The sequence below is a fragment of the Python bivittatus genome, unplaced genomic scaffold (assembly GCF_059951505.1).
Source record: "Python bivittatus isolate LINGU-HERP-01145 unplaced genomic scaffold, Pbiv_v1 ctg000200_np1212, whole genome shotgun sequence".
NCBI lineage: Eukaryota > Metazoa > Chordata > Lepidosauria > Squamata > Pythonidae > Python > Python bivittatus.
Window position 1 is genome coordinate 9343739 of NW_028277040.1, and position 26802 is coordinate 9370540.

Sequence of the window (26802 nt, forward strand, 5' to 3'; positions counted from 1 at the left end):
CCTCCTTTGCCTGTTCAGATATCTGGTAACCCTAATACGGATATATATTTATTGCTGAGGAAAGAAGGAATTTTCTGCCAAAATGCCCTGTCAAGATAGGCACAACTTTTCTTGCTTTACTTAACACAGCAACATTTCTTGAGTCTTTACTTTAGACTTCCTAAGGTTAGTTTAGAGGAAGAAAAATGTCCTGATTGGATATATGAATTAGCTGTCTATATATTCACAGTATATAGAAGCTGTATCCTCTGTATATTCACCTCATATATACTGTATATTCTGCATATTCACAGCACACAGAAACAGAATAGGAAGAGTATTGATGCCTTTGAACTTTGGTGTTGGAGAAGACTCCTGAGAATACTGTGGACAGCCAAGAAAACAAACCAGTGGATCATTGAACAAATCAACCCTGATTTTTCACTTGAGGCACAAATTACCAGGCTTATCCTACTTCAGACACATTATGCAAAGACCTACTCTCTGGAAACAGTTCTAATTCTGGGAAAGATGGAAAGAAAAGGAAGAAGATGACCAGCATCAAGGTGGATAGATTCAGTTAGAGGCAATGAGTATACCACTGGGAGACCCAAAAGAACAGGTTAGGGATAGATCATCATGGAGAAAATCTATGTGGTTGCTAGGAGTCGAAAACAACTTGATGACACAAAATCAACCAATCAATATTCACAGTATATGCACAAATTTCTGAGCTATGGTCTCCAAGCCTGAAGCTCATACTGATACTCTCAAAAAGTTCAGATAGAGATACTGCTGGTAGATAAGTATAAATATACAACATGCAAGTTACTTCCTCTCTTCTTTGTGATCCTAAAAGAGAAACAAAACCATTCCACTGAGGTGCTATGCATAACGCTTGCACATAGTTACATCGAAGCTCTTCTCATTCCTTGTCTAAGCAAGATGCGCAGCCCAAAGGAGGATACAAAGCCAGGCAGAGCAATAGCTCAATTCATATAATTCTCAGGAATAAGTTCAGATACTAAACTGAGTTAATTAAACTTCCAAACCATTTCATTTTATTTGTTACTGTACTAGGCAACAGAAGCAATGAGAAAAGGCAAACTATGGATTGGACCATCTCATTTTATGTCAATTTACATTATACAAGCAACAGAATTTGCAAGAGCATTTCTGAGGGCACATTACATCATCATGACTGGACTTCATAAGCCAAGCATTTGTAGTTAGATTATGTTAAACATACACTTGGCTTACATAAAGTGTTTTGTCAGTAGCAGTACAAAAAATACAATGTAGAACAGAAGGGTCTCAATAAAATACTAACACAGAGCCCTTAGTGTATAAAAATGAGCCATTTCATATTGGTAGAATGATGCATTTTGTGTCAAAAAGAAAGAGTAGGCAGTACCAGGTGCTTCTTTGTGCATATACCCTCTGGTTTCTTTTTCTTTTCTATATCATTTTTGGAAGTGAGGATTTGCATATATTAAGACTTCAGTAGGAACATTTTCTGATATAGAATTTAAAAAGCCAGTCAGCTATTTCTCACCAAGCAATGTTGTCCATAAAGAGTCAGTTTGATGTAGTGGTTAAAGCATCAGGCTAGAAACCAGGAGACCATGAGTTCTAGTCCCACCTGAGGCACAAAGCCAGCTGGGTGACCTTGGGCCAGTCCTTCTCTCTCAGCCCTAAGAAGCAGGCAAGGGCAAACCACTCCTGAAAAACCTTGCCAAGAAAACTGCAGGGACTAGTCCAGGAAGTCACCAGGAGTCAAAAAAGCTGACTTGAAGGCACACACACAAAAAAATGTTGTTCATATTCCTTCCCATAGTGCTTGCACACCTATCAGTTGGAAGAGAAAGTAAGTCTGTCTACATATTTTCAGGGAACATGTACAGAAACACTGCAAGTTAAAAGTTTTTTTAAAAAAATTCAAAAACAGCCCAATTTGTTTCCAGGATCCAAATATTTCTGTGGTCTTCAGAATGTCGAAGGCAAAAATACTTAGAGAAAAGTTTCAATAATCCTGGGTCTCTATTAAGTAGCTCTCACTTTTGCCTCGGAGGAGTACATAAAAGTAGATTCTGCAAGCCTAGAACTTAAGTCTCTAACAGAAGGCAGTTGAATCATGAAACGTTGAAGGTGCAGAGAAGAAAAAAAAGTGTGTGTGCAAAGAGCAGAAGAGGAGCATTCTGGAACAATCAGGAATATTTGTCCCTACTTGTTCTACAAAGAACATCAGGCTTCATGTGGGTGAAGACAGCAAACAAGAGGATGCCTGCATGGAATTAGAGTTCTTCATTTTCATTTTATCAGAAAAAAGCTGTATGCAATTTCAAAGTGAGTGTGTGTTCACCAAGGCAAGCAAAAAACTGCTTATTTTACACTTATTTATTTATATTCTACCCTTCATCCAGGATCTCAAGATAGCATATATAGCACTCCAATTTTTCCAGCAATAACAAACTTGTGAGTAAGATGGGCTAAAAGATAGTTTAGATAGTACTAGTCCAATTTCATGCAATGAGCTTCCTTGGCTGAGAACTTTAACCCAGAACTCCCTGTCTCCTTGTCCTTAACCATTATACCACATTGATTCTGTATCAGTGTACTATTACTTAAGTGTCCAATAATAACTAATTGAAAATCATGTGTGTGGGGGTATTCTGGTTAACTTTCTTTAGGTTTCTGTGCTGAAGCCTAGTTGTTTCAACAGAACTAGACAGTCATTGTTGGGCACAGGAGTCCATTTCAGATTTCTATTGCCAAGTAATACTGACTTCCCACAATAAAATTTCTATTAGTAGAAATTTTTACATCTCACTTGTGCTTGTTTAATGCCAGAAAACATAATCAATTTAAACTCAGTGTATGATTTACTGCACTCTAGTGAAACACATAACGACATTTTCAAAATGTACTCAGTCAACAGGCCTATCTTTTCAAAGCAATACTTCATGACTGAAGCTTTTGTTACCATGAAGTTCTTTTTAATATGAGGATCAAAGACAGAAATGTCTGAAGAAACTTACTGTCTGTATCATACTGGCAAAGATATTCCTTTTCTGCCACTTGTTAAAAGCATAGTGCCTGGCTTCTCCAACCATGAAAACAAAAGTGAAGAGATGGAGCAATTTCCTTCACTTGTGTCCCACTTTAGGCATCTGTTGGAGATATATGGCAAAGAACTGAACAGAAGTTGCAGTAGAAAGGAGAAAACAACCCCACTCAGAGAGGGAGACCAGGCATACCATTCAAAGGCCTACCAACCTGAACTTAGTCCAGCCTACACTGAATCTAAGGGCAGGACCATTCCATGTCTCCTCCCCCTCTGTGACTGCAATGTTGAATGCAAACTCCCCCTCCCCCTCTGTGAATGCAAACTCACACATGGGCATTAATCCATGTGCTAACATTTCCTACAGACCAACTATTTATTCATCCCTTTTTTTGCACCTAACCGCATAAATAGAGCCCAGTCATATACCCTTGAGTCAGACAAAAGGCCTGCATAGCAAAACTGCATACAAAACTGAGAACTGCATTCACTCCAGTAGCATAAAAGAGCCATTTGAGTAGAGCATGGACTGTCTTAGCCTCACAGATAATCAGAATGCGAAAACAAGTTTGTTACTAAATAAATCTGGTTGAAGACTTTCTAGATAATAGTATGATGCTAGAGTAAAACAAAACGTGAATGGCTTTCATCTTCTCACAAATAAAGGACCTCAAATCCCAATGGATTCAAAAGGACTAACTATGCAATCCTAAAACATTTATTAGGAGATAACCTCCATTAAACACATATAGGAATCTCCTAACCTCTGTCTTACCTAGATCCACTTTCAGCTGACTAGTTTTCAGTATCTTCAAAGTTTCACTGGGTTAAAATAGTTAGGAAAAATGAGTTAGCTTATTGCCATATTGAGGACAACTTGCTCCAAATTCCAAAATGGCCTCAATTGTTTGATAAAGATATTAAATAGCACTGGAAACGAGATGAAACCTTGACGACCATAAAGCTCAACTGCCATAAGATCAAGCTAAATCCCTGTATAAAATCTCCCTACAAGTGAAACTATCGGATCACTCTAGGTCATACAGTCAGCACAGCAAGATACCATGGTTAAAGGCATCAAAAGCAGCTAAGAGACATTACCAGGCTTATTGTCTTCTAACCTAGAGCTCACATTTCACTGCAATACCTCAGATTAAACCCCAACTGAAATGGGACCAGACAGTTAATTTTATTTGGATGTAACTGTGCTAAATTGGCACCATCCTCCCATACACTTTGCCCAAAAAGGGGATGCTCTGCCACCAGGGAATACCAAAAAGAAATCAGTATGTGTTTCATTGATTACAGAAAGACCTTGGATTGTGTCATTCATATCAAGCTACGGAATATGCTTAGAAAAACAGGAATCCTAGAACATTTCATTGTCCTTATGTAAAAGCTATACAAAGATCAGAAGCCACAGTCCGAATGGAACACGGCAAAACAGACTGGCTCCAGGTTGGCAAGATAGTGACACAAGGTTTAATATTCTCTCCTTATTTATTCAATCTATATGCTGAATATACATTGAGGGAAGCTGGATTCGAAGAAGACAAGTGTGGTTTTAAAACTGAAGGAAGAAACATCAATAATCTGTGCTATGCTAAGGACACTACTCCAATTGCTGTAAATGCAAAAGATCTGCAAGCTCTCACAATGAAAGTCAAAGAGCACAGTGAAAAAACAGGACTACAATTAAATATAAAGAAGACCAAACTAATGACAACAATTACAGCAACCAGCTTTAGAACTGACAATGAAGATACTGAAGTAGTAGACAGCTTCTGCCTTTTACGATCAACAATCAATAGCAAAGGAACCAGCAGTGAAGAAACATGCTGCAGATTAGCACTTGGTAGACTAGCAATGAAGGCCTTGGAAAAGATTTGATGCCATGATGTGTATACCTACAAAGATTAAAATCGTGCATGCAATGGTTTTCCCTGTGACTCTATATGGAAGCAAAAGTTGAAGACGCAGGGTGGAAAGAACAATGATCATTTTGAGCTTTGTGTTGGGGAAGACCATGGATAGCCCACAAAACAAATAAATGGATTATCAAACAAATCAAGCTAGAGTTCTCACTTGAGGCACAAAAGACTCAAATTATCATACTTTGGATATATTAGGACCAGGTTAATTGAGGGGTTGCTTATATCCCACAGTATCTGCTCAGCCACTTCGATTGGCAGGATTGGGACACTTCTGATTCCTTTGATTAAACAATGCCATCTATCTGGCCTGGAAACAAGCCTTCTCTATAGTAGCACCTGCCCTCTGGAATGAGGCTCCCCCTGAGATCCAGATGGCCCCCACCCTGCTGGTGTTTCAAAGGACCTTGAAGACCTGACTCTTCTCCCAGGCCTTTGGCAAGGGTGAGTGAAGCCCCTTTGGATTGTGTGGGTTTGTTTCTTTTTTGTTCATGTCTGGTTTATGTTATCCTTGCCATATTTTATTCTTCTTTTTTGTCTATTATTGTATTTTTGTTTGGTTTTAATATTTTTTACTTATAAACCTCCTAGAATCGGGAGTTGGGCAGCATGCAAATTTAATAAAACAGTAACAACAATGCAAAGACCCAGCTCTCTGGAGAAGCCTCTAATGCTGGAAAGGTAGAAGGAAAGAGAAAAGCAGGAAGGTGCATGGGCTCAATTACAGGAAAGATGGGTGCACCATTGGAAGACCTGAAAGATCAGGTTGGGGACAGATCATTCTGGAGAAAATCTATGTGGTGGTTAAGAGTTGACACCAACTTGATGGCAAATAATCAATCAATGCTCCTGGGTCCTACACCTTCTGAATGCTATGCCTTCTGGATTCAGTGAAAAGTTTTTAAGAAGTTATCTAAGATTCAGGGCCACTTGTTCTCTCAAGAAGGCACAGAAATCTTCTAAAGGCACTCAGTCAATCTTTAGCTTAATTTAAGAGAGAGAGTAGGAAAGAGCTAAGCATTCAAGCTTGATCAGAGTTCTCTAGCCATTTATCAACATCCTCAGGTAAGAACTGACTTTTATCTAATACTGAACCAGCAATACTCTAGCATCTCTGTATCTGTACAAATGGTTCACCAATACTCTCTGTAACCAGACTAGATATGAATGCTCCTCAAAAAGCCTAGCAAATGTGTCATAACATATGAGTGTTCTATCTTTCTTCCAGTCTATTTATAGGCTCATTTGCTAACTGTACATGCGCACAAATGGTTCCTACTTACATATGCAGATTATCTGCAAGTTAGCAATATGATCCTTATTCTTCAGCTTGACTCCATGTCTCATTAGCTAATATATGCTTACTCCCTAATAGTCATGCATAATGTCTTGCTGGCACTATCAGACAATAACTAATATTATACCACATTTAAGGTTTAATGCAGTAATTCTGAAGAATAAACAGAAGTCTTTTCGTGCATTATGGGGAAAAGAACATAAGTCAGCTGTAGTTCATAGGTTTTTGCTGCTCTGCAGAAATCAAGGTTATTGGCACTGATCAAACTCATTGGGGAAAGTCATTGTATTCCAATAGCCAACTGTCATTTTAATCAAGGGGACATTAAAGCACGTATGGCTAAACACAGTACAGGCTGCCTGGGGAACTTTGTGTTTAGAAACAACGTGGGAAGTACCTGAATACTACCCCAAAATTAACATCAGAACCAGAAATTAAAATCATGGCATTACATTATGCAAAATTACTCTCTCCCAACCTCTAGCTTTTTGTATAGATAGGGTGAACAGGACTTTCCTTAACTGATATTAATACATAGATGGCTGCAATGCAAATCATAGCCAGTTATCACATTGGGCCTGATTCAATCCTCATCATCACCAACAGACTTAATTTCCATAGTGTGTTGGCAGAAAGACCTAGAGGATACAGCTCTGAAGTTTGAGAAGGCTATTAAAAAAAACTCATTTTCAAATATAATCTTACACATTTCTACTTGGAAATAATCCCTGCTGAGTTCAGTGGAGCTCACATCCAGTTAAATGGGGATGGGATTGCAGCTTTAACCATTCTGATACCCATAATGCTGATCAAATTAACACATTTCTGGACAGTAAACTACGAAGTATACCAAAAAAGCAAAACAGGTGCCAAAATTTTAGCACCATATTGGGATCAGCATATTTTGTACATGCCATTTTGTGCAGCAAATATACAGTAAAAGTTCATATGGATAAATCAGATAATCCAAATCAACAGACAATTTATATATTAAAACACATATTAATACATTTGGTCCCGTAGCTATACATTCCCCTACCTTTGGCTTGTGGAAGGCCAGATTGTCTCAGGTTACAGCTGAAGAATTCTAACTGTTGGCGAGATATAACTCCCAACATCCTTCATCACTGGTCATATGTTGGATGATTCAGCAACATCTAGAGGGCTGCAGGTTCTCTACTGGCATCCCATTGAAGGAGCCAATCTCAAATGTTTTCTCTGTTCCAAGAAAGAAGTTTTCCCATGGGGAGGTGGGGAGTACAGTTGTAGGATATGAGACAAATGTTTGGTCCATGTATTCCCATCCATATATTACACGTAACAAAATTTAACTAGGTGTGGTATCGTACCTTGGAAATGCAAAGTGGACCCTAATGGTGATTGAGGGTAGCCCTACCTCCATCCTTAGATGGGCAGCAGAAGTGCCCCAAGGATGGCCAGAATCTTCCTTAGGAAATTGTTCTGGACTTCTTCCAACTGGATAGTAGTTTTGACATCCCACCCCCAGATCTCAGCCCCAAACAATATATGACCTATCGTATTCTGAAACATTCAAACCACAGGGACTACTAACTGCTGCTCTTTGGAGTATAAAAAAATTATTCAGGATAGCCCTTACTGTATGTTGATCAGTTACTAAAGCAATGGATACATGTCCTCCATGCAAGGGACTTATGAAAGGAAGTGCTTAGATATTTGAAGGAGGAACATTGCTTTATTTATTGGGTATCTGTGCCAATGACCACTACCTTTGCTTTGTCAGTTTATCCTCAGTTTTTCCCTTTTACAATAATCAGCCAATCTGGCCTGGATCTACAGTATATAGGCATTATACTTCAGCAGTGCTACAACTGTCTTTCTCATGGAATACTTATTGTTGTGAGACACCCAGAGTTGTGTTCTAAGATGGGCAGCCATATAAAAATTTTTTAAATAAATAAATAAAATAAAATAAAAATGCAATGCAATGCATGTACCAATCCATCTTCCTGATGTTATTTTCCCTCTAAAATAAATTTTCTTGATCATTTTTGAGGAATGAAAGCTTCCATGTGATCTGCACTCCAAAGTAGGCATCTATTGGAATGGGAAGGAAGGGTTACCCCCATCTTTGTTTCCCCTAAGGGGTTAGTGGGCAGGAAATGATTGATTTCTTTAAAAAGATAAACATTAAATCAAACATGCAAGAATGAAAGATAATTGTTTGAACCTACCCACATTTGCAGGTGGAACATATAATTTTTTTAAAAGAGTGATTATGGCAGCTTCTAGAGCATACAACTGCAGTGCCATCAGTTACCAAACTTGCATGACCATCCAAACACTTCCTACTTCTCCTGAAGTTACATGGTGTGTGCCTTGTGCTCATATTCTAAAAACAGCATGTTAATGTTACATATCACATGCCACCTGCACAAGAATTGTGTTCTGAAAAGCTACTGCCACTTCAGCTCTTCATACATGAAAGATGTCTGTAGGTCCAATGTAGGTCTTGCCCAATCTCTTTGAGCAACAGTGCTTATGTCTTATTTATTAATGTATAAGTCAAATGTATAAGGCTATCCAACTCACAATTCTGGCCTTACCTCTTTCCTATCCACCCTAACACTAACCCTTTTAGATTGTAAAGTTTTGATTCATCATGTACTGTCAACATGGCACCCCAAGCCAAAATTGTGAACTACCTTGAGCTAGTAGTTTGTGATCCCACCACTCCAACCAAAACTGCATCCATATAAGGTTTGTATCGTAAATTACCCTACACCATTCACCAAATTTATGACATTCCAGAGGTCATCAGCTCCCATCAATTGCCCCCTGCTTCTCTATTCCTTTTCCTCACAAAACAAAAAATATGAATAGAAATTGGGTAACTATGCAGTATCTTTCAATTAGGATTAATAAAAGCTCTGTATATGGAAATCCTTACACTGCAATCCAATATATTTACTAGAAATAAGCCTACCAGCATAGTGGAATTCATTTCCAAGTAATCATGAACTAGCATGAAGTAAGGCATTTTTGCAAATTAAGATTCACATTAACTTTAATGAGTAAATTCCTTAAAGGAGTAGCACCTTAACATTGAGCTACTTTAATGAATAACAGAGAAGTGCTCCGCTCAGGTAGATCTGAAACCTATCTCCCAATACAAAATACAAAACATTTCTATAAAATGACAATATGACAACATGTATTTCCAGCCCCATGTGTTTTATTTATACATATATCCGGTAACAAGGTATGATTCTAGCCTTTATTGTGCACAGACACCATAACAACATCTGCTTACCACTACACAACAGACTGAATAGTTTTCAATACCAGCCTTCCCAAAGCAAATGGTAGATTGGGAAGCTGGGAGTTTTTATTTATTTATTTACAAAACAAATTTATAAAGCTGCCCAACTCATAATGACTCACAATGAGTTGCGGTCCAAAACATCTGGCAGGCTTCAAGATGGTTTGTCCTAAATGGTTGCTTTTTTTACTTACCACAGTTCTTTATTTACCCTCCCACATGTCTGTTTAGCTGTAGTTTAACAGAGTCCAAGGACTCTATGAAGAACTATTCAATGCTGATGTATTGTACAGCTACCTGATCTGGCCTGCAAAAATCCAGATGATTACTAAATAGCAGGAAACAGTTGGTTTTCTGTAACACTTAGCTGCCATTTAGTGATCATCTGGATTATCAATACCATCTTCACCAAAAGTTCCCACGTTCATCCTATCGCTACATAAAGAATCAGATGTTTCAAACTATTAAGGAAATTTTTTCACATGACCTTCATCTTTCTGCAACTGAATTTTCACTGTGGTTTATATTTTCTATTCTGAGCATAAACAGCTTTTTTGAGTCATGTTCACAATTATTCTAGAAAACTGGTTGGGTACCTCTTTGAAAAGTTACCCCTCCCCACTTAAGAATAAACTATTAAGATTTAAGAGATATCCAGCCAACCAGATGACATATTACACTAAGTTAAAATATGGTTGGCTAATTTGTGGCTCAGGTTGTTCTAGGAATCCAGCCAATGTGACTAGTTTATAGTTCAGTGTATTCTGCAGACTTAGGCAATTGGATTAGTTCAATAAACTATGGTTTAGTTAACCAAGAATCAACATGTAGTATGAACACAGCCTATGAGGAAGAGTAAAAGAATTAAGCTAATTCTGGAGCTCTGAGGTGAAGAGATCGGGTTCACAGAGTGTGTTAAGCTACGGTTTACTAAAAAGCTGCCATGAAGAAAGTGTACATGTGTATTCTCTATTTTCAGAGGATTGTAGCTCAATGGCAGAACAAGTGCTTTCAATGCAGAAAGCTCTACTTTCAATTCCTGGCATCTCCAAGAATAATCAGGAACTCCTGTCTGAACACCAGGAATGCCTCTGTCAATCAGTGTGGGCCAGTATTTATCCTTTCAATTGCCAAGCTAGGAGTAAACATACTATTGGTCTGACTTAATATGAACCAGGTTTGTATTCATTTATCTCCAATATTTATCTACTGCCCAAATTAAGCAATTCAAAAGCATAATAAATTAAGATGTGATACAACCTCCTAAATCCAATAGATTAAAAATAATCTTAAAATTAGAATTAGAATTGAAACCAACAACACTAAATGCAAGAACACGGATTTCCAAAAACTTTCAGAAAAGGTTTTTCTAAACAGTTTTCCTAAAGATGAAAAGATCCTAGACCCAAGCCCTATAGGGCTATACAGCCCTATGCCAGCACTCTCAATTGTACTGAGAAGCCTATCTCAGGTGTCATATTTCTAACCAATTCTCGCCATCAGTATGCATGCCATTGCATACTATGCTAATTGCAGTTTCTGAAGTTTTCAACACCAGCGCAAGGTAGAGCAGGATGCAGTAATCCAATCTAGAGGTAGCAAGGTTGTCAGTTACTCTTGCCAAAGCTTTATGTTCCCGCTAGACATAGTATACGGGGCTATTGCTGGAAGCAGTATTTGGCAAAGCCTTCATCACACATAGTCATAAGTTGAATTCATCTGTTTTTTAGAGCAGACTAAAAAAATATACTGTGTCTGAAAAGGTACCTGCGTATTCTATTTGTATTAGCTAGCATTTAAGCTTATTTAGATTAAGACTCATGGATATTTTATATAAAAAATAAAGATATTTGTCTCCTTTTTTCATTCATTTTAAAGATTTTCTTCAATTTTAATACATTAAAGACTTATTTAATTATCGTACAATTTATAAATGCTCATTGATCTCATTTGTAGTGCTTCTGAAGAAGTCTACATTGAAACTTACTAGACAAATAAGCTTTGACAGGATTTACACAAGAGCCTTTTTCCTTGGACATACACCCATGATACGTTTTTATCCTTTCAACTGCCAGGCTACGAGTGAAAGCACAGGTGGAAAAGAAACAGGGACAATTGCTTTTGCTGAGGTTTTATTCTGAGATTTTTTTTTTCCAAAAAAGGAAAAATGGAGTATGAAATATTTTCTAACATTTTAAATGATACATACAATAGTTAGAAAAGTGTTCATATTGCTACCCAGCCTTTACTTCCCCAAAGATTTTTAAACCTGTGTAATAGGAAGAATAATTACAATACAGGTAGTTCCTGGGTTAAGAATGCCTGGTTTACACTCATAGTTAAGAATGGAGCCTACTGTAGCAAAATTTGAGTTAAATACACAATGATTCAAGTTAAATACCCAATGGTTCGAGTTCATTACCCAATACTACTTATACAGTATTATACAATAATATTGTTCCAGCTTACATACAAATTCAGCTTAAGGACAGACCTTGGGAATGGAACTCATTCTTAAACTGGGGACTACCTGTATTAGAATACCTGTAGGCAGAGGACAAGCTGTATTCCCAAATGCAAGGAAATGAATGCATTTCTTCCTACAGAAGCCACTGATATTTTCACAAAAGAAAGAGTCAGGCCTTCTTTCTCATGGTCCTGCTTCTTCTTGTTCTTGACTTTTGATTTAGAGGTTTGTCTAAGGACAAGTGAAGATCCTATCTTTCACTATGCCTTAAAGTATGGGGAGTGGGTAGCATCCATTTATTTATTTAGAGTATTTTTAAAAAGTAGTGTATATATTTGAGTATTTTCTGATGTTACAGTTTTTCCTTCCAAACAATCTTACTTGCTTTTTGCTGTTGCTTGGTTTGTGTTTCTTCATTTTTTTTAAATCTACACCTCTAATTAAAAGCATATATGCACTGCTCTCCAACTTCTTTGGCCAATGGGCACATTTGGAATGCTGAGAACGTGTTGTGGATGTCATTGCTCCAATGCAAGAGCAATGACATCCACAACATGTTCTTGGGTCTTGTCCGTTCACCAAATGACCACCATTGTAGCATGGCCATTCACAAAACAAAAACAATGAAGTAGGGCATGGATCCTGGAGGATGCCAAAGAAGAGATCTGTAAGAACATTGGGACGCAGCGGTATCATGTTTTGGACCCCCATAGTAATGAATACATAACGGTATGAGATAGATTTATAAAAGTTATAAAATAAATTTCTGGAACCCTTCAGTTCCTAGAACTATTGTTATTAGATAGGAAGAACTGAAAAGTCATATACATGTTACCACCTGTGTTTATAGTGCAACCATATAGTATTACACAAACATCTATAGCACTGCAACTGTGGGAGGAGAAAGAGATCTTATTGCTGTTTCAGATTATTTTTTAAGGGAAGTTTAATAACTGCATGTGTGCCTCTGCAGATGTGCAGGAATATGGATTTAAGAATAAATCATGGTGCTCACAGCAGTGCAGTTCCCAGTGAAAAATACCCACCCTAAGTAATCAGTATAGTGTAGTAGTGAAGGTGTTTGTCTAGGATCAGGGAGATCCATGGTCAAGTCTACTTTCAGCCATGGAAGCTCACTGAGTAACTTTGGAACAGCCATTCTCTTTCACATCAACATACCTGACCAAGTTATTGTTGGGGGAAAAAATGGAGAAGACAGTGCTATATACACTACTTTAGGCTCCTAAAGAAGTGAGAGTAAGATATAAATCGAACTAATACACACATACACATTTCCTGCCCATAAATCTATCCTCCCTTAGTAAGCTCAAAATATTACCTGGCCTCCTTGAAATTCTGATTCTCTTCTCTAGAATGTAACCCGTTGGGGCTCCTGACATGTTGCTGGATAAAGAGTATGCTGGACCTACTTATTATGCTTAAATCCTGGTTTTCTAAATAAAACACAGTAGGCTGGGTTCATACATAGAATTAAGCCATAAACAAAAATGGCTGAATTAATCTGACATATAAAGCCAAAAGCAAACAAACCATATTTTAGTTTAATGTGGTGTGTGAACTCAACCATAGTTTTCTTTACTTTTCCTTTTTCCCTCCTTTTCTTTGGACAAACGTTATTAAGCAACCATCTTCCTCTTCTGCATCAACTGAAGTCAATATAGCAGCTCTATGCCCATGTCATTCAGAAGCATACAGAAGTAATAATTGCAGGACAAAACAATCATAACAATTGTTTGGGAAACTGTAGAATATTGAAAGAAAAGCCAGATCAGGTGAATGGGTTGTGATATGCATTATGTGCCACATATGTAAGCCAGATGTTATAGTATTAGGATAAAGATTTAGAGCGGATGAGCTTCTTCTTTCCTGAATCTTTGATATTCTATCTCTTTCCATCCCTGATGCAGCTTCAACCTTTGTTTCGTTTTACTCTTTTCTTATGGGAAAAGGAGCACTTTATGTTCTCTATTCCAATCTTCTTTCCACACAGCCAGTGAGCTCAGTAATTAGGCATGCATATATTGGAAATATAAGCTTGCACTCTATTTTAAAACAGCAGCATATATCACAAATTCCTGGATTTTATACAAAAACCTCTGGCAATTGACTTAGAAATGTAAAGAAGGTAAGGGAGGGGAGGGGAATGCCTAGAGTGTTTGCTTCTGTTGGCAAATTTTAGTTTCCTTCATCTTTGAATTTGCAGCAGAGGTGTCAAGAAATATAGAGACTATAGGAGAGTTTAGTACTGTAGTATGGGCAGCATCTGCAACTTGTGCCCATGTGCATTTGAAAACAATAGGGAAGACCATAGAATGGATGGAGATGACCTGGACTGGATGAGATGACAGTGGTATGTAAACTGCAGAATTGGTAGATAAAAGTGGACATCCACTTTTCTTTGGAAAGTTCCTGTTTGTAATGAACTGAAAGATTATTCTGTGCCATTCCTTCACAATAGTATCCTGTGCTTTTTCTTACTCTGATATTTCAGTTAAGGATTTTCCCAGTATAATGTAATTGAGGATTGAAGCAAATGAACAGTGTGAATTTTCTACATTAAAATAAATCTAAAAGTGTAATCCTTTATTAAATTTCTCTTTATGAGGGCTGAAATATCATTTATCCATTGCTGACAGAGGCATCCATTCCTAAACACAATGATATCAAAATGACAAAATACGTACCATGACATCACAAGGCAAGCTTTGCCTTTTCATATTTGTACTGCCATTACTACCACATATATACCAAAAAAAAAAAAAGTATGACTTTGATGGCATTCATTTCCACTGATATAATAAAAATCTGGCATTGATTTCATCTATATTACTATTATTAAATAGTCATCAGGGTTACTACTCACATATTTTCATATGTAAACTGTTTCACTATTCAGTGTAATGCTATTTGTATCTAATGATTAATTATGCTTCTTTTTATTACTGTCCTTTCAACAATGCTTAGGTTTGCACTATCCATTCAGAAATTTCAACTCAGAAGAAAGACGTGCTTTCTTTCTACAGGAAAAATATTCTAGTGTTCCTATCGAGAGAAACCCATGTATCTGAGGTTTCTGTTATGATAAAATATCTAAGGAGCTACATCAAACTGATGTTTGAAATAATCAAAATCATACTAAATAATGACTTTAAATAGTTTTCCAATTCTTATGTCTGTATATTATTTATTATCTTTAATATCATGTAGCAGTTCTATGCTAATGAGAAAGTATTTCCCCTTTCCCCCATCCTAGAGCACATATTTTTCTTTTTTATAGTAGCTGATAGCCATAAAAATTATAATACAATGTTAGTCAGAAACTTCATTAAGAATCATATTGCTTTGACTTTATCACGGTGCATTAATATTTCCTCAATATTTTTAAAGTTAGAATTAAGAATTTTTTTGAGACATTGAATTCAGCAGGAGCCCTTGTTAGGGGATATGTTCCCAAACATAAGCAAAGTTGAAAGAATACCAAGTAATTGTAGCAGAGGATCCTATTTTAAAAAGTGCTAAAAACCAAAAGAGTATAGCTGTCTTGGGTGCAGTCTTGAGGCTTAACCTAGCTATCCATGACAGCTAACAGATATTTAATCTATTTGAAGTCAAAGTTATAAACAAATACATGATGAAGAAAACTTCATTTCTATCTTATTTGCATTTTGAAGAGAGGAAAGGTTGATGAAGTCTAAAGCCCAAGAGAGAGACACATAAAGTTCCCTCTTACATACAGACATTCATTTAACTAACAATAGGAGAGATAAGAATCAAACCGAGGAGTGTGAGGACCCTTCTTCCCATCTCTTTCTCAACTTTTGCCCTAATTGTCATAGGTGCAAAGAGTTGGTGCAAATTGTAATAAAATGCTGTTTTGTCTAGAGTACTGCTGATATGGGATGGAAGAGAGGACTTAATTTGAAAATGAAGATTTCATATCTGAGTATTAAGCATCTCTTGCATAAACTTATTCTATTGTGTTCATCAGCACTATTTAATCCTGGATATTGCAAAATCCTAAGAAGCAAACTACACATTCAGGAATATAATGTGGAATCAATATCAGACAGAAGATATCGTATGATATTAATATCAACCCCCCACCCCCCACCCCCCAAGGCAAAGTTGGCTCCGACCCTTGTAACCTTCTGGAAATCCCTTAAAATGTGGCCTTTTCAGCAAGGCTGGGGATCCCCTGCCAACAGGGAGGCCCAGCGTTGGTTACATTATGTTTAATAACTTGATGTGTTTCCTTTTGCCACCTTGGTTTTTTTTTAATTGATATTTGTTTTAATTGGGTTTTGTATACTGTTTTAACTCTTGGTTTTATTGTACACTGCCCAGAGTCACCTTGTGTGAGATAGGTGGCCATATAAATTTGATAAATAAATAACTCTAATTCTTCTCTATGGAGCAAAAACATTCAAAGGAAAAAAAGAAACTCTTGCATTTAGAAAGCTAGCAAATCAAAGGGAGAAACAGACCAGATAAGGGGTAGACCTATTCCTTGTCATACTCAGAAACAAAGTTTCTCCTTCAAGGAAAGCACTCAACTCTTCTCTGCAGCACATATGGTATAGCCCCAAAATGGCGTTCTCATAGTATTTCTTTATTAGTTTGCCTTCCGCTATAAGAAAAATACATCATCAATATCCCATTACGCCAGGCGCTGCTTCAGTAAAGATTCCAGTGACAGTGGAGAAGAATCTAACAGAACAAGCATAAATCAGGATTAAAAACAGAGGAAATCTAGACCAGTCTTTCTCAATGCCAGTCCAGATATTCCACAGTTTGATACATCTGGTAAGCAGTCTGGGAAGGGCTAGCCAAATCTATAGCAACTCAGCTTCAAAATCAGGTTAGAAACAAGACTAAGGCAAGATCCACACGAACAAGGCACAAGGTAAGAAAATGCACGCACTTTCTTCTAAATCAAACTCAAAGTAGCCCATAGATTTGTCTTCCAAATGAAATCAATGTGACTATTAGTCATGCAGTGAGCAGTACAGAGAAAAAGCATTGTTCTGGCATTGTTCTTCCAGGACATGCACTGATTTTGTTTTGTTTTGTTCAGACTTCGGGATTTTCCTATATGGCACTTCAAAGAGCACTTTAAACTGAAGCAAAAAACCGAAACAAAACAAAACCCTTCACGGATGCTTTCATCAATTTTTTTCCCCACATGGATATAATACATGTGAATTGCATAGCTTCAGATCTCCAAGGTTTTGATGGATCAGAATGAAATTATATCTTTTTAGGACTTGGAATTATTCCATGTATAAAAGCCCACTTGAGCACTCTCAGATAAGTGTGAAGACTTTGGTTTTTTTAATAAGAATATCACATAGGAAATATTCACTATGCTTTTTGTCAGTTAGTGGAAAGCACAAGGAATCATAAAATTGCCATTTAAAGGAAAAAACAGTGATGGTATCTTGTGCAGTTTTTCATTTTGGTACTTACTAGAGCTTGTTTCATATTCAACATTATATTGCAGGAAAAAAACCTTTCTGAAATAAGCAGAAAAATTTCAGACATATATGGTAACATCGCATACGACAATATTTTCAACTAGATTTCACCAACCTGGTGCCCTCCCCCTCTGTATGACTAATTCCCTAAATTCCCCAGCCATCATTATGAGGGTACCTAGGTTGTTACATCTCACAACAATCTTGTGAAGCATTTTAACTAAGAAACAGTGGAAGATTCAAGTTCACTCAATAAGGTACATTACTATATTTGGATCCGAATTTGAAGCTCCCAACTGTAGCCTCAGTGAATAGCTACATTGCTTCCCAAACCTCACAAATGCAGACATGCTGCATCACAAATGTTCTCTCCTTGATGCTATGTAAACTTCCTGACATGACCAGGATTTTTTCCAGTTGATCAATGGGACTGTACAAAATATAATATTTCAGTCTGTGCTTTGCCCCCATCTATCCTTGTTCTTTCTTCACCGTGTGTGTTTTCAAATGGGGGAAGGAGCAAGGGTGTAGAGGCAAAACTACCACTCAAACTGACTGGGAAGGATGTGGGTATAGTGGCATGTGAAAAAACACCACAATCTCAGGAGGGAGGAGGAAACTTTGATGAGGTGGGACTGTTTGCCCGGTATCTCCAAAAGAAATAATGCAAAACTGTCTTTGGACTGTTCCTTCGCAAACAGCTGAGACAGAAGTTAATTGGTTCACTTTGAGAAGTTCTCCACAAACCCATAGCATGCACTCGTGAAATAAGAGTGCAGTGCCAGTCTCAAACTAGTACAGCTTTTGTATTTGGAACAAGCTGACACTCTGATAACTAAGCCATATTGATTACCAGATCTATATTATATCACAGCACATGATTGTGCCACACTATTAAGTTTATAGTATCAACTCTGAGGAGTAATAGCTTATTAAATCCAGGAATGCACAATCTCTCTCTTTCTCTCTCAAACTCTCAGCCATACAGAATTCATGCTTTATATTCCCAGAACACAACCTCAGAGCTGGAACCTATTTTTAATTCTATAAATATGTGAAAATAACATCAAGACAAACTAGAGAACAGGAAACTGTCTTGGGGGAAAAATACTACAAGCAAATATGCTGTAGTCTAGTCAAAAAAGTTTCTGTCACACTAAATATATTACTTTTTAAAGAGCTATAACACTCTTTATACTTATTTAGTACTGCCACTGTTTCAAGCACATTAGAGACTTAAATGTTGTGAAGATAGATGCAGGAGGAAGGAAAGAAAAAGAAAGTAAATACAAGGCGGCATGGAGATGAGCAACTAAAGTTATAAACACTTCCAAGTAACTCATAAGATTTCACTGTATCACTGTTTTTCAAGACGCCTTTGTTGCTTTGCAAGCGTGGTATGGGCTAGGACTTCATTTTGTTTGGAACTATGCTGGAAGGATAAGTGGTTTGAAGAAGGGGGTTCAAGATATATGAGGCATCAGAGGAAACAGACTTAATGTGGAGTAGACTGTTGGCTTATTGGAAGAATTAAAGAGCTTTTTGAGTGGAAAAAAAAAGATTAATGAAGCCCTGCAGAACTGATTAGTCATGAAGAAGATCAGGATGGACTAATTCAAAAGAGGTGAACTGGACTAAGCAATTCATTTAAACTTTGGCCACATCACCATCTCTCAAAAAGAATGTAAATCACACTGAAGTAGGAGATGAATGGGCACGCAGAAGCCATAACCATTCTGTCTACAACACCAGTTTTAGCAGCATCTATTAGCTCAAATAAGGAATAATAAACTGAAAAACTCCTAACATCACATAGGAGTCTTTTCTTACTATGATGCTCTGTACAAGGGGCTACCTTTGCAGAGAGTTCAAAACTGCAATTATATACAGTAATAGAATATCTAGCAGCAAGAATGCTTGAGGAGCTAGGCTATTTCATAGTATATTGCACCTATTCTGTACAGATTATGTTGAGTACCTATTCAGAATCTGCATTCAATTCAAGGCACTGGGTTTGGCCTTTAACTTCTAAACTAGCTTGGTCCATGCTATCTGCAGGACTGCTTACATGTGTAAGAGCCCATCAAAACATGAAGATCAATATTTGACTGATCAATAACAGCTACGACATTGGCTGGTGGGACAGTATTGAGCTATCCCAGTCAAAATTGAAGTTTTGGAAATGCATCAATCATTACTGGTTTTCAAAGAAAACTTTTAGGGGATTTTTATTCCAATCTGTTTGATTAATAATTGAATTAATAATTCACTCAAATATTCTTTGCTGGTCATAGTCTAAAATTAATATTTTTAAATTCATACAATAATTCAAGTTGAAATTCATAAAGATGCATGTTAAAACTTCTGAAGATAACATGTTCTCAAAGGGAAAATAAAACATTTTCAAATAAATATATATTAAGGCTGCAGATAGTTGCCTCCCAAAAAAGTCACCAGCCTTTCATTTATGTTACAAAGATAATTTTGAGATGACTATGTGTCTGAGAGTCTTGAAAGATCTGGTCCTTGGCCCTCTGTCAGACACATTTCTACTTGGCGTAGGAAAGCATAACATAACTGTTTGAATTTTGTTGCCTTGCAACTATTAGCAAATTATCTGAAATCTTAAATGTTTTAAGCCGAATCAAGCACACACAAAAGCAATATGCAAATAAATTGATGAGGTGCAACAGTCAACATCATGTAATCTAACCAGAGCATATTTACTCTGAAGTCTTACTTAAATTAGTGGGGTCTATTGCCAACAAGTATGCATAGTGTTTTGATTTTAGTTTGTTTAATTGAAAAGAAAATTTTAAAACACTTGACCATTATAAGCTTTTTTTCTGGCTTCATTGTATTTCAAACCAGGTATCATAAATTTCTTAATGACCTGTCACAATATCTTATAGTGCAAACAGAATGATATCAAACATTAAATTTTATTTTAGCAACAGCTTTTAAAGGTAAGAATGTCAGTGAGATTAATACAACTTCTTGAAGCAAAATAGTCTATTAAAAACACTTAAATTGCTTTCCTAAACAGAAAATCCCTTCCAGCTACTGAAAATTGAATGGGTTTCCTGCTAAACATCCCAATGATTTGGTATCATTCATATAAGTTATCAGAAATAAACTGTTCTATGCAAGAATAACAAAGCCAAAATTGGGAAGCAGAGAATGAATGCAAATATAGTAAGTGAGAAGTTGTTCATTTTATTCACAATCACCTCATGCTGTTTTCCTGCTCCTATGGGATCCAGGTACATATTTATAATGACATGTGCTGTATTACAGGATGCGGGTTTGTATATTCAAAATTTCCACACCAAAATCTTTTCAAGGCAGGCTCTTTTTCCAGGAGTAAGGAATTAGAGCCATGCTTAGATAGGTAGGTAGGCAGGTAGGTAGACAGACAGACAGACAAGCAGATGGATGCATGCATGCATACATACGTACATACCATCCAAAATGCAATCACTCCGTCTCAGCCCAACTCACCTCACAGGGTTGTTGTTGTGGGGAAAATAGGAGGAGGAAAGAGTATTAGGTATGTTTGCTGCCTTCAGTTGTTTATAAAAAATAATAAAGGCGGGATAAAAAATCATATATGTGATTCCATATATATATATATGGAATAAATTAATGAAATGCTTAGAACCAGGCCTCATGGCAATTGGTTCTAAACACTTCATTAATTTATTCCAGATATAGATATAGATATGATTTTTTATCCTGCCTTTATTATTTTTTATAAACGACTCAAGGTGGCAAACATAGAAATTCTTACTATGCTGAAAATGATTAAGTTCACCAAGGACTCTTATGGTCAACCATTTCAGGGCTCAACCAGGATCTGAATTGTAGCAGAACCAAATCACTCTAACCTAACGCTAGCTGCAAATATTGGAAAACAAATGAGCAGATCTCTCAGGCAAGCAAACTACCCCATATACTGTATGGAAAAGTGATAAAGAGATATTCATTTTCCTAAATTTCTTTGTTAAACCTTCTTCCCTAGTGATTCTGCCAGCTTTCTCCAAACTAGTATTTTTCAGATGTGTTGAAACTACAGCTCTCAACCTTCTTAACCAATATGGCTGTTGGAGAAGGCTAGCTCCTTACTCTTCAATGCATGGGAAATATAGTGCAATCCAGCGCATGATGCTCAGAATTAATGTGAGGTGAATTCAGTCATTCTTGCTCCCAAGTCAATATACATAGGACTGCAACTTTGCTCATCTAGAATCTCCCCATCTAATATTTCATCCACTGTCCCTTGATTCAAATTATTTTTCAGAAAAAAAGGTGAGGAAGTATAAGAATTAATCCTTCTAAAACCCTTGTGAAACAACCCCCTATTTTTATATAGCAGAAAGACAGACTGGCTGGATAGATTAAGAAGAAAAACCTGAATTCAGTGTTTTAAAATGTTTTTTTTAATCTTCTTTTCTAAATTATTAATAATTAAAGGAAATGTCCCAGCATTTCTGAACTTGTCTTTAAAATAATTTGTAAAATACATTAATTTTTAAGATTTTGTTTTCAAGCATTTGTAACAGCCAATTGCCCCTTTTTAAATGGTGTCATTTTCTCCCAACACTAATCTCTCCAGTGATTTTCAGTGAAATATACATTTCAAAATATTTAAATCAATAAAGTCTTTAATGCATGCTTTATTTTAAAGGTAACCTTAGCTGATTTAGATTGCATGAGAGAATTGATTTCACCAAAGAGCTGGTGGTTGATTGTGCATAATGAAAAATGGGTGAATCTTGAGTCTGTGTGCAGGTTATAGTAGAGTGAGGACACAAATGGTTTCACCTCTACCTGTTTCTGCCTCCTCATTACTCTACAGTCTTTCACACATGTACTTATACACCCACTTTGCTTCTTTTTTTTTTTAACTATTTTAGTTCTCTGTATTTTATCAAGATCCTTGTGTTTGATCATCCCCATATTGATTTCACCATTTAGTTTTTTTGCAACACCAGTAATGAATATGGGTGGATCTACTAGTGGTAGAACACCTCTGATATGATTCTACTTGCTTCAAAAATGATAAGCTTAAATCTAGTTTAAGGTTTTAAAAAGGTTTTAAAATAAGTTGTAAGTACTGTCTGTGTACCAGATGTTCTTAATTCTTTAAAACAACAAGTAATAAAAGGACAGCATCATACAAGTGGACAGATGCAGGATTTGGAATAACTGTCACTTCCTTAGACAGAATAGTTTAATGTGATCTGTTCCCCAGTTGTTTAAAGCACTAATAAAGAGGACAGCATACCACTGCAAAAAGAGAAATAAAGGCAAGAACCACAATAAACTTAAAGCAAACTTAAAACTTTTACTCCACAGAATTCTCTTCTCACTCACCCCTTTACTTTAAGGTGTTATGAAAAGCCGTAACACATAGACTCTCATAATTAAAGAGTAAGAATCTCACATTCAGGATCCCTGTACTGACTTAGGGATTCCTAAGGACTACCGTGTGTTGGCTTGCAACCCCAGCACCCCCAGTCCTCCAGCCATTGGGTGTGCATTGGGTGGGAAATTCTGGAAGTTAAAATCCAACCCATTTGGATGATATTTATTTGGAGAAGCTGGTTCTAGTTGTTCAATCCTAGAAAGAAAACAGACCCGTAGGGACAGATTCTACTGAAAGGGATGGACTCTGTTTCATGGGCAGATTCCTTTTCTTTCTTTCTTTCTTTCTTTCTTTCTTTCTTTCTTTCTTTCTTTCTTTCTTTCTTTCTTTCTTTCTTTCTCTTTTTAACAATCCCATATAATTTTATTGGAAACAAAGCGGCCCAGAGCCTACGCTGATCTCCGTATCAGAGGCCATCTGCAGAAGAGGTGATGAGGTTCACCTCGGATAGTTCCCCCCATCACCCCTCTCTGGAATGGAACTAGCGCCTCTTCTCCTTCTCCTAAACAGCATCTCCCAAACCGAGCTGAATATCAAGTGAAAACTTTAAAGAGCCGCTGCCTCCTAAGAGGCTTCTAGCTGGCGTCCTTTCAGCCTCCATTCCTCAATATCCACCTGGCTTGAAATAAACTCCTAGTTTCCTTTTCTTCTTGGGCAGCAGCCGCAGCGCTCCCGCGGAAAAACACGCGGCCTCGGCTTCGCCGTTTGACGTTCCTTCCTTCCTTCCTTCCTTCCCCACCCACCGCCCTCCTGCACTCCCCTTTGCTCGCTTCCAAGGCGAGGACACCCTCCGGGGCTCGGCGGTACGATCCGCCTCCCCCCGCGGTCGAGCACAGCGCCCAGCGCGCATCTCCTGGCTGCCGGACTAGCAGCCGCTACCTCTGCCCAGGTCGGGGCAGCCCTGGGCGCGTCCTCGGATCGCGGCGCATTGTGCACGGCGAAGCCCCCGCAGTGTACCTTGATAATGCTGCTCCTCCGAGGGGTCGCCCGGGCCGCGTCAAGGAGCCCGGCGTCTGAGTCGGTTGCCAGGGTGCTGGGAAGGCGCTCGCAGGCGGCGGCGGCGGCGGCGGCGGCGACCCCGGCTAGCGAGACTCCGGTCCTCCGTTCCCTTCTCCTCCCCAGAGACGCCGCGGACATCTCCAAGGCTGCGGGTTCCGAAGACGTCTCCGCGTCCTCCTCGCCCTTGGGAGCAGCCAGGGACGGAGGCTCTCGACTCCCCGAGCCGTGGGCCATGGCGGGTCCCGCTCCACACAGCGGAGTTCCAACTTGGCGAAGGCCACTCCGACAAAGGGAGCGGCGGGGGCCAGACCCTCTCACTGCAGTGCAGCGGCCACACCAAGTTTCTCCGGAAGAGTCATTGGGGTCGCGCGGTTCAAAATCCCCGGCTGGCTCGGTTAGCCGAAGGCTAGTTGTCCAGGCGCGGCTGTGTGAGAGCGGCGGTGGCAGTGGCAGAGGAGGGGCAGGAAGGCGCTAAACTTGGTCAATGAGGGAGTTTTCCAGCCGCAGAGAATTACAGGGCAACAGCCATCCCTCTCACACGCCCATCCAAACGGAGACCTTCTTTCTTGTCGTCTGAGATCGCTACGCGCATCTCAAATTATTTACATATATATATATTTATATTTATATTTATATATATATAATATATATATTATATATATATAAATAATAGCTATATAGAAAGGATATATATATATATAGATAGATATATATGAGATATATAGGTAAATACAGAGAGATACACGCACTGATCGCAAGTACGCGCCAAGGAAGACGCTCCGAGCAACGAGAAGCCCGCCAACCAGCAGGAAGTGCCGCCGTTCTTACTCTTCTCGCCTGTGACAGAACCAGACTTGTTTTGACAGACGAGACTGATAGACGTCAGCCAGGGCCAGTAATCGCAGGAGAAGCGTTTTGACCAAACCCAGCGCGGCCTATCGTTGCCCCGCGGGGCGTGGCCAAAGCACGTGCGCGCGTATGTGTGTGCGCGCGCGCGCACAGGCGCGCGTGTACGATAGAAAAAGTGCAATGGGTTCTTCATCGAGAGCGGTTCTCAGTAGTTCAGCGTTCGTTTGCAATGGTTTTATTTATCGTCATTTATACTGCTTGCGAGCTCCTTTGAGGAACTGTTATTCTGAAAGGCACGATAGAATAATAGCAATAAATAAACGTGACATGCAATGAAACAGGTGGCATACTGAACGGAGTAAGTGTCAGATTATCCTCTTTGGCGAGGGCGTTCTACACACAGGTTGCCCTCACGGAAAAGTCGTTCTTGTACCTACCCACTGTACCTCGCTGTCTTTAGCTTTTAAAGATACAAATCCTTCCACAATGACTTAAAATACAATCCAAATACAATGATGAATTTCAAGTTTTCATCAGGTGATTCTCCCCCCTAGGTCTTTTCCAACCGGTTACACTCCAGCAAAGTTAGACAGCACCTCCCTCTGTCTCCTGTCAACACAACATGCATCTGTCTGGTACGAGATCGGAAAAGGTTAGTGTAACGGACAGCCACCCAAACCCTTGGCAAAGCTGAATTTAAAATGATGGGGGGAAGACATGCCTGTACATTTTCTTTCTTTCTTTTCCAGAATGAGATGCTGCTTGGTACATACTACAATATCCGTTTTATTCCTAGACTTTGCTTAATGCAGATTTGTTACACACTTTGGTATAATAATCATTGCCAGAAATATCAGAACGGAACTACAGTATAAAAATAGCCTTCAGGGACTTATGGATTGCTATGCTGCTGATTCATGTGACTTTGCAGAGGTTTTTGTACTAAAATAGGGTAATATATAATACACAATAATAAAAGAAATAAAATTATGATCATGCATAAAATCAATAAAAAACCATAAAAATCAGTATTATGCTTAAATGTATCAACTAATAGAACCATCTTTATAGGTAGCCTTAAGTACCAAAGGACCTATGGCTTCAAAGCACAGAACCAATATTTTGAATTGTGCTGTATTAGAGGTACAGTGGTGCTTAAAGGTTTGTGAAACCTTTTGAATTTTCAATATTTCTGCATAAATATCACCTAAAATGTGATCTGTTCTCCACACAAGTCCTAAAACTAGGTAAAGAGAACCCATTTAAACAAATGAGACAAAAAATTATACTGGTGCATTGATTTATTCAGGAAAATGATCCAAAGCTATATATTTGTGTGTGGATTGTATGTGAACCTTTGCCCTATCTGTTCACAAAACCACACATAGAAATCAGCTATAGAATAGATGGAATAACTGTGAAGTATACATAATAATACGTTGAAAAGAAAGCCACATTTAGGAACGTGCAGAAGCCCACAGATTAGTTATGCTATACTTTAAGAATAATTATGGTGGTATGAGGGGACAGGATATCATGTGAGGGCTCAGTCCACACTGCAAAGTCATCAATATTGTAGATCTGTCAGTTTTTTTCCGCGTCATCTTTTCAGCAGATGAGCAGGAGGCAAATTATTATGATCAGATGATCAGAATTATTTGACCAAAGTTATCACATCAGAACTGTAAACATGGGCTCTAAACCACAGGCAGATATCATCATTAACTGTATATTCAGAAGGGTAGCCATGTTAGTCTGTTGCAACCAGTGACTGCTGTGGCAGCTGAAAAACTCAAAGCTGTAAGGTACCCCAAGACTCTTTTATTATTTTAGACAGAGCAGATCTCACTGCTCAAGTTCCATAAAACTACACCCGCTGTCAGCAGCCTTCATTTACCAAAGCACAGTCTACTCTCAAATCTCTGATAATAATTTTATATTCAGCAGCAGTAGAAGAATGGGACATATTAAAGTATGTTGAAATGTGACATT

General features: G+C 38.1%; 1 protein-coding gene across 1 annotated transcript in view; it reads right to left on the reverse strand.

The window, feature by feature from the left end:
* PLCL1 (phospholipase C like 1 (inactive)) overlaps positions 1 to 26777 on the reverse strand; it is a 220852-nt gene extending 194075 nt beyond the window's left edge. Inside the window, exon 1 of the mRNA XM_088135674.1 lies at positions 23920 to 26777. Within this exon, the coding sequence (XP_087991800.1) occupies positions 23920 to 24195 (276 nt within the window). The 5' untranslated portion in view covers positions 24196 to 26777. The remainder of the gene's footprint in view (positions 1 to 23919) is intronic.
* Positions 26778 to 26802: the final 25 nt, after the last annotated feature.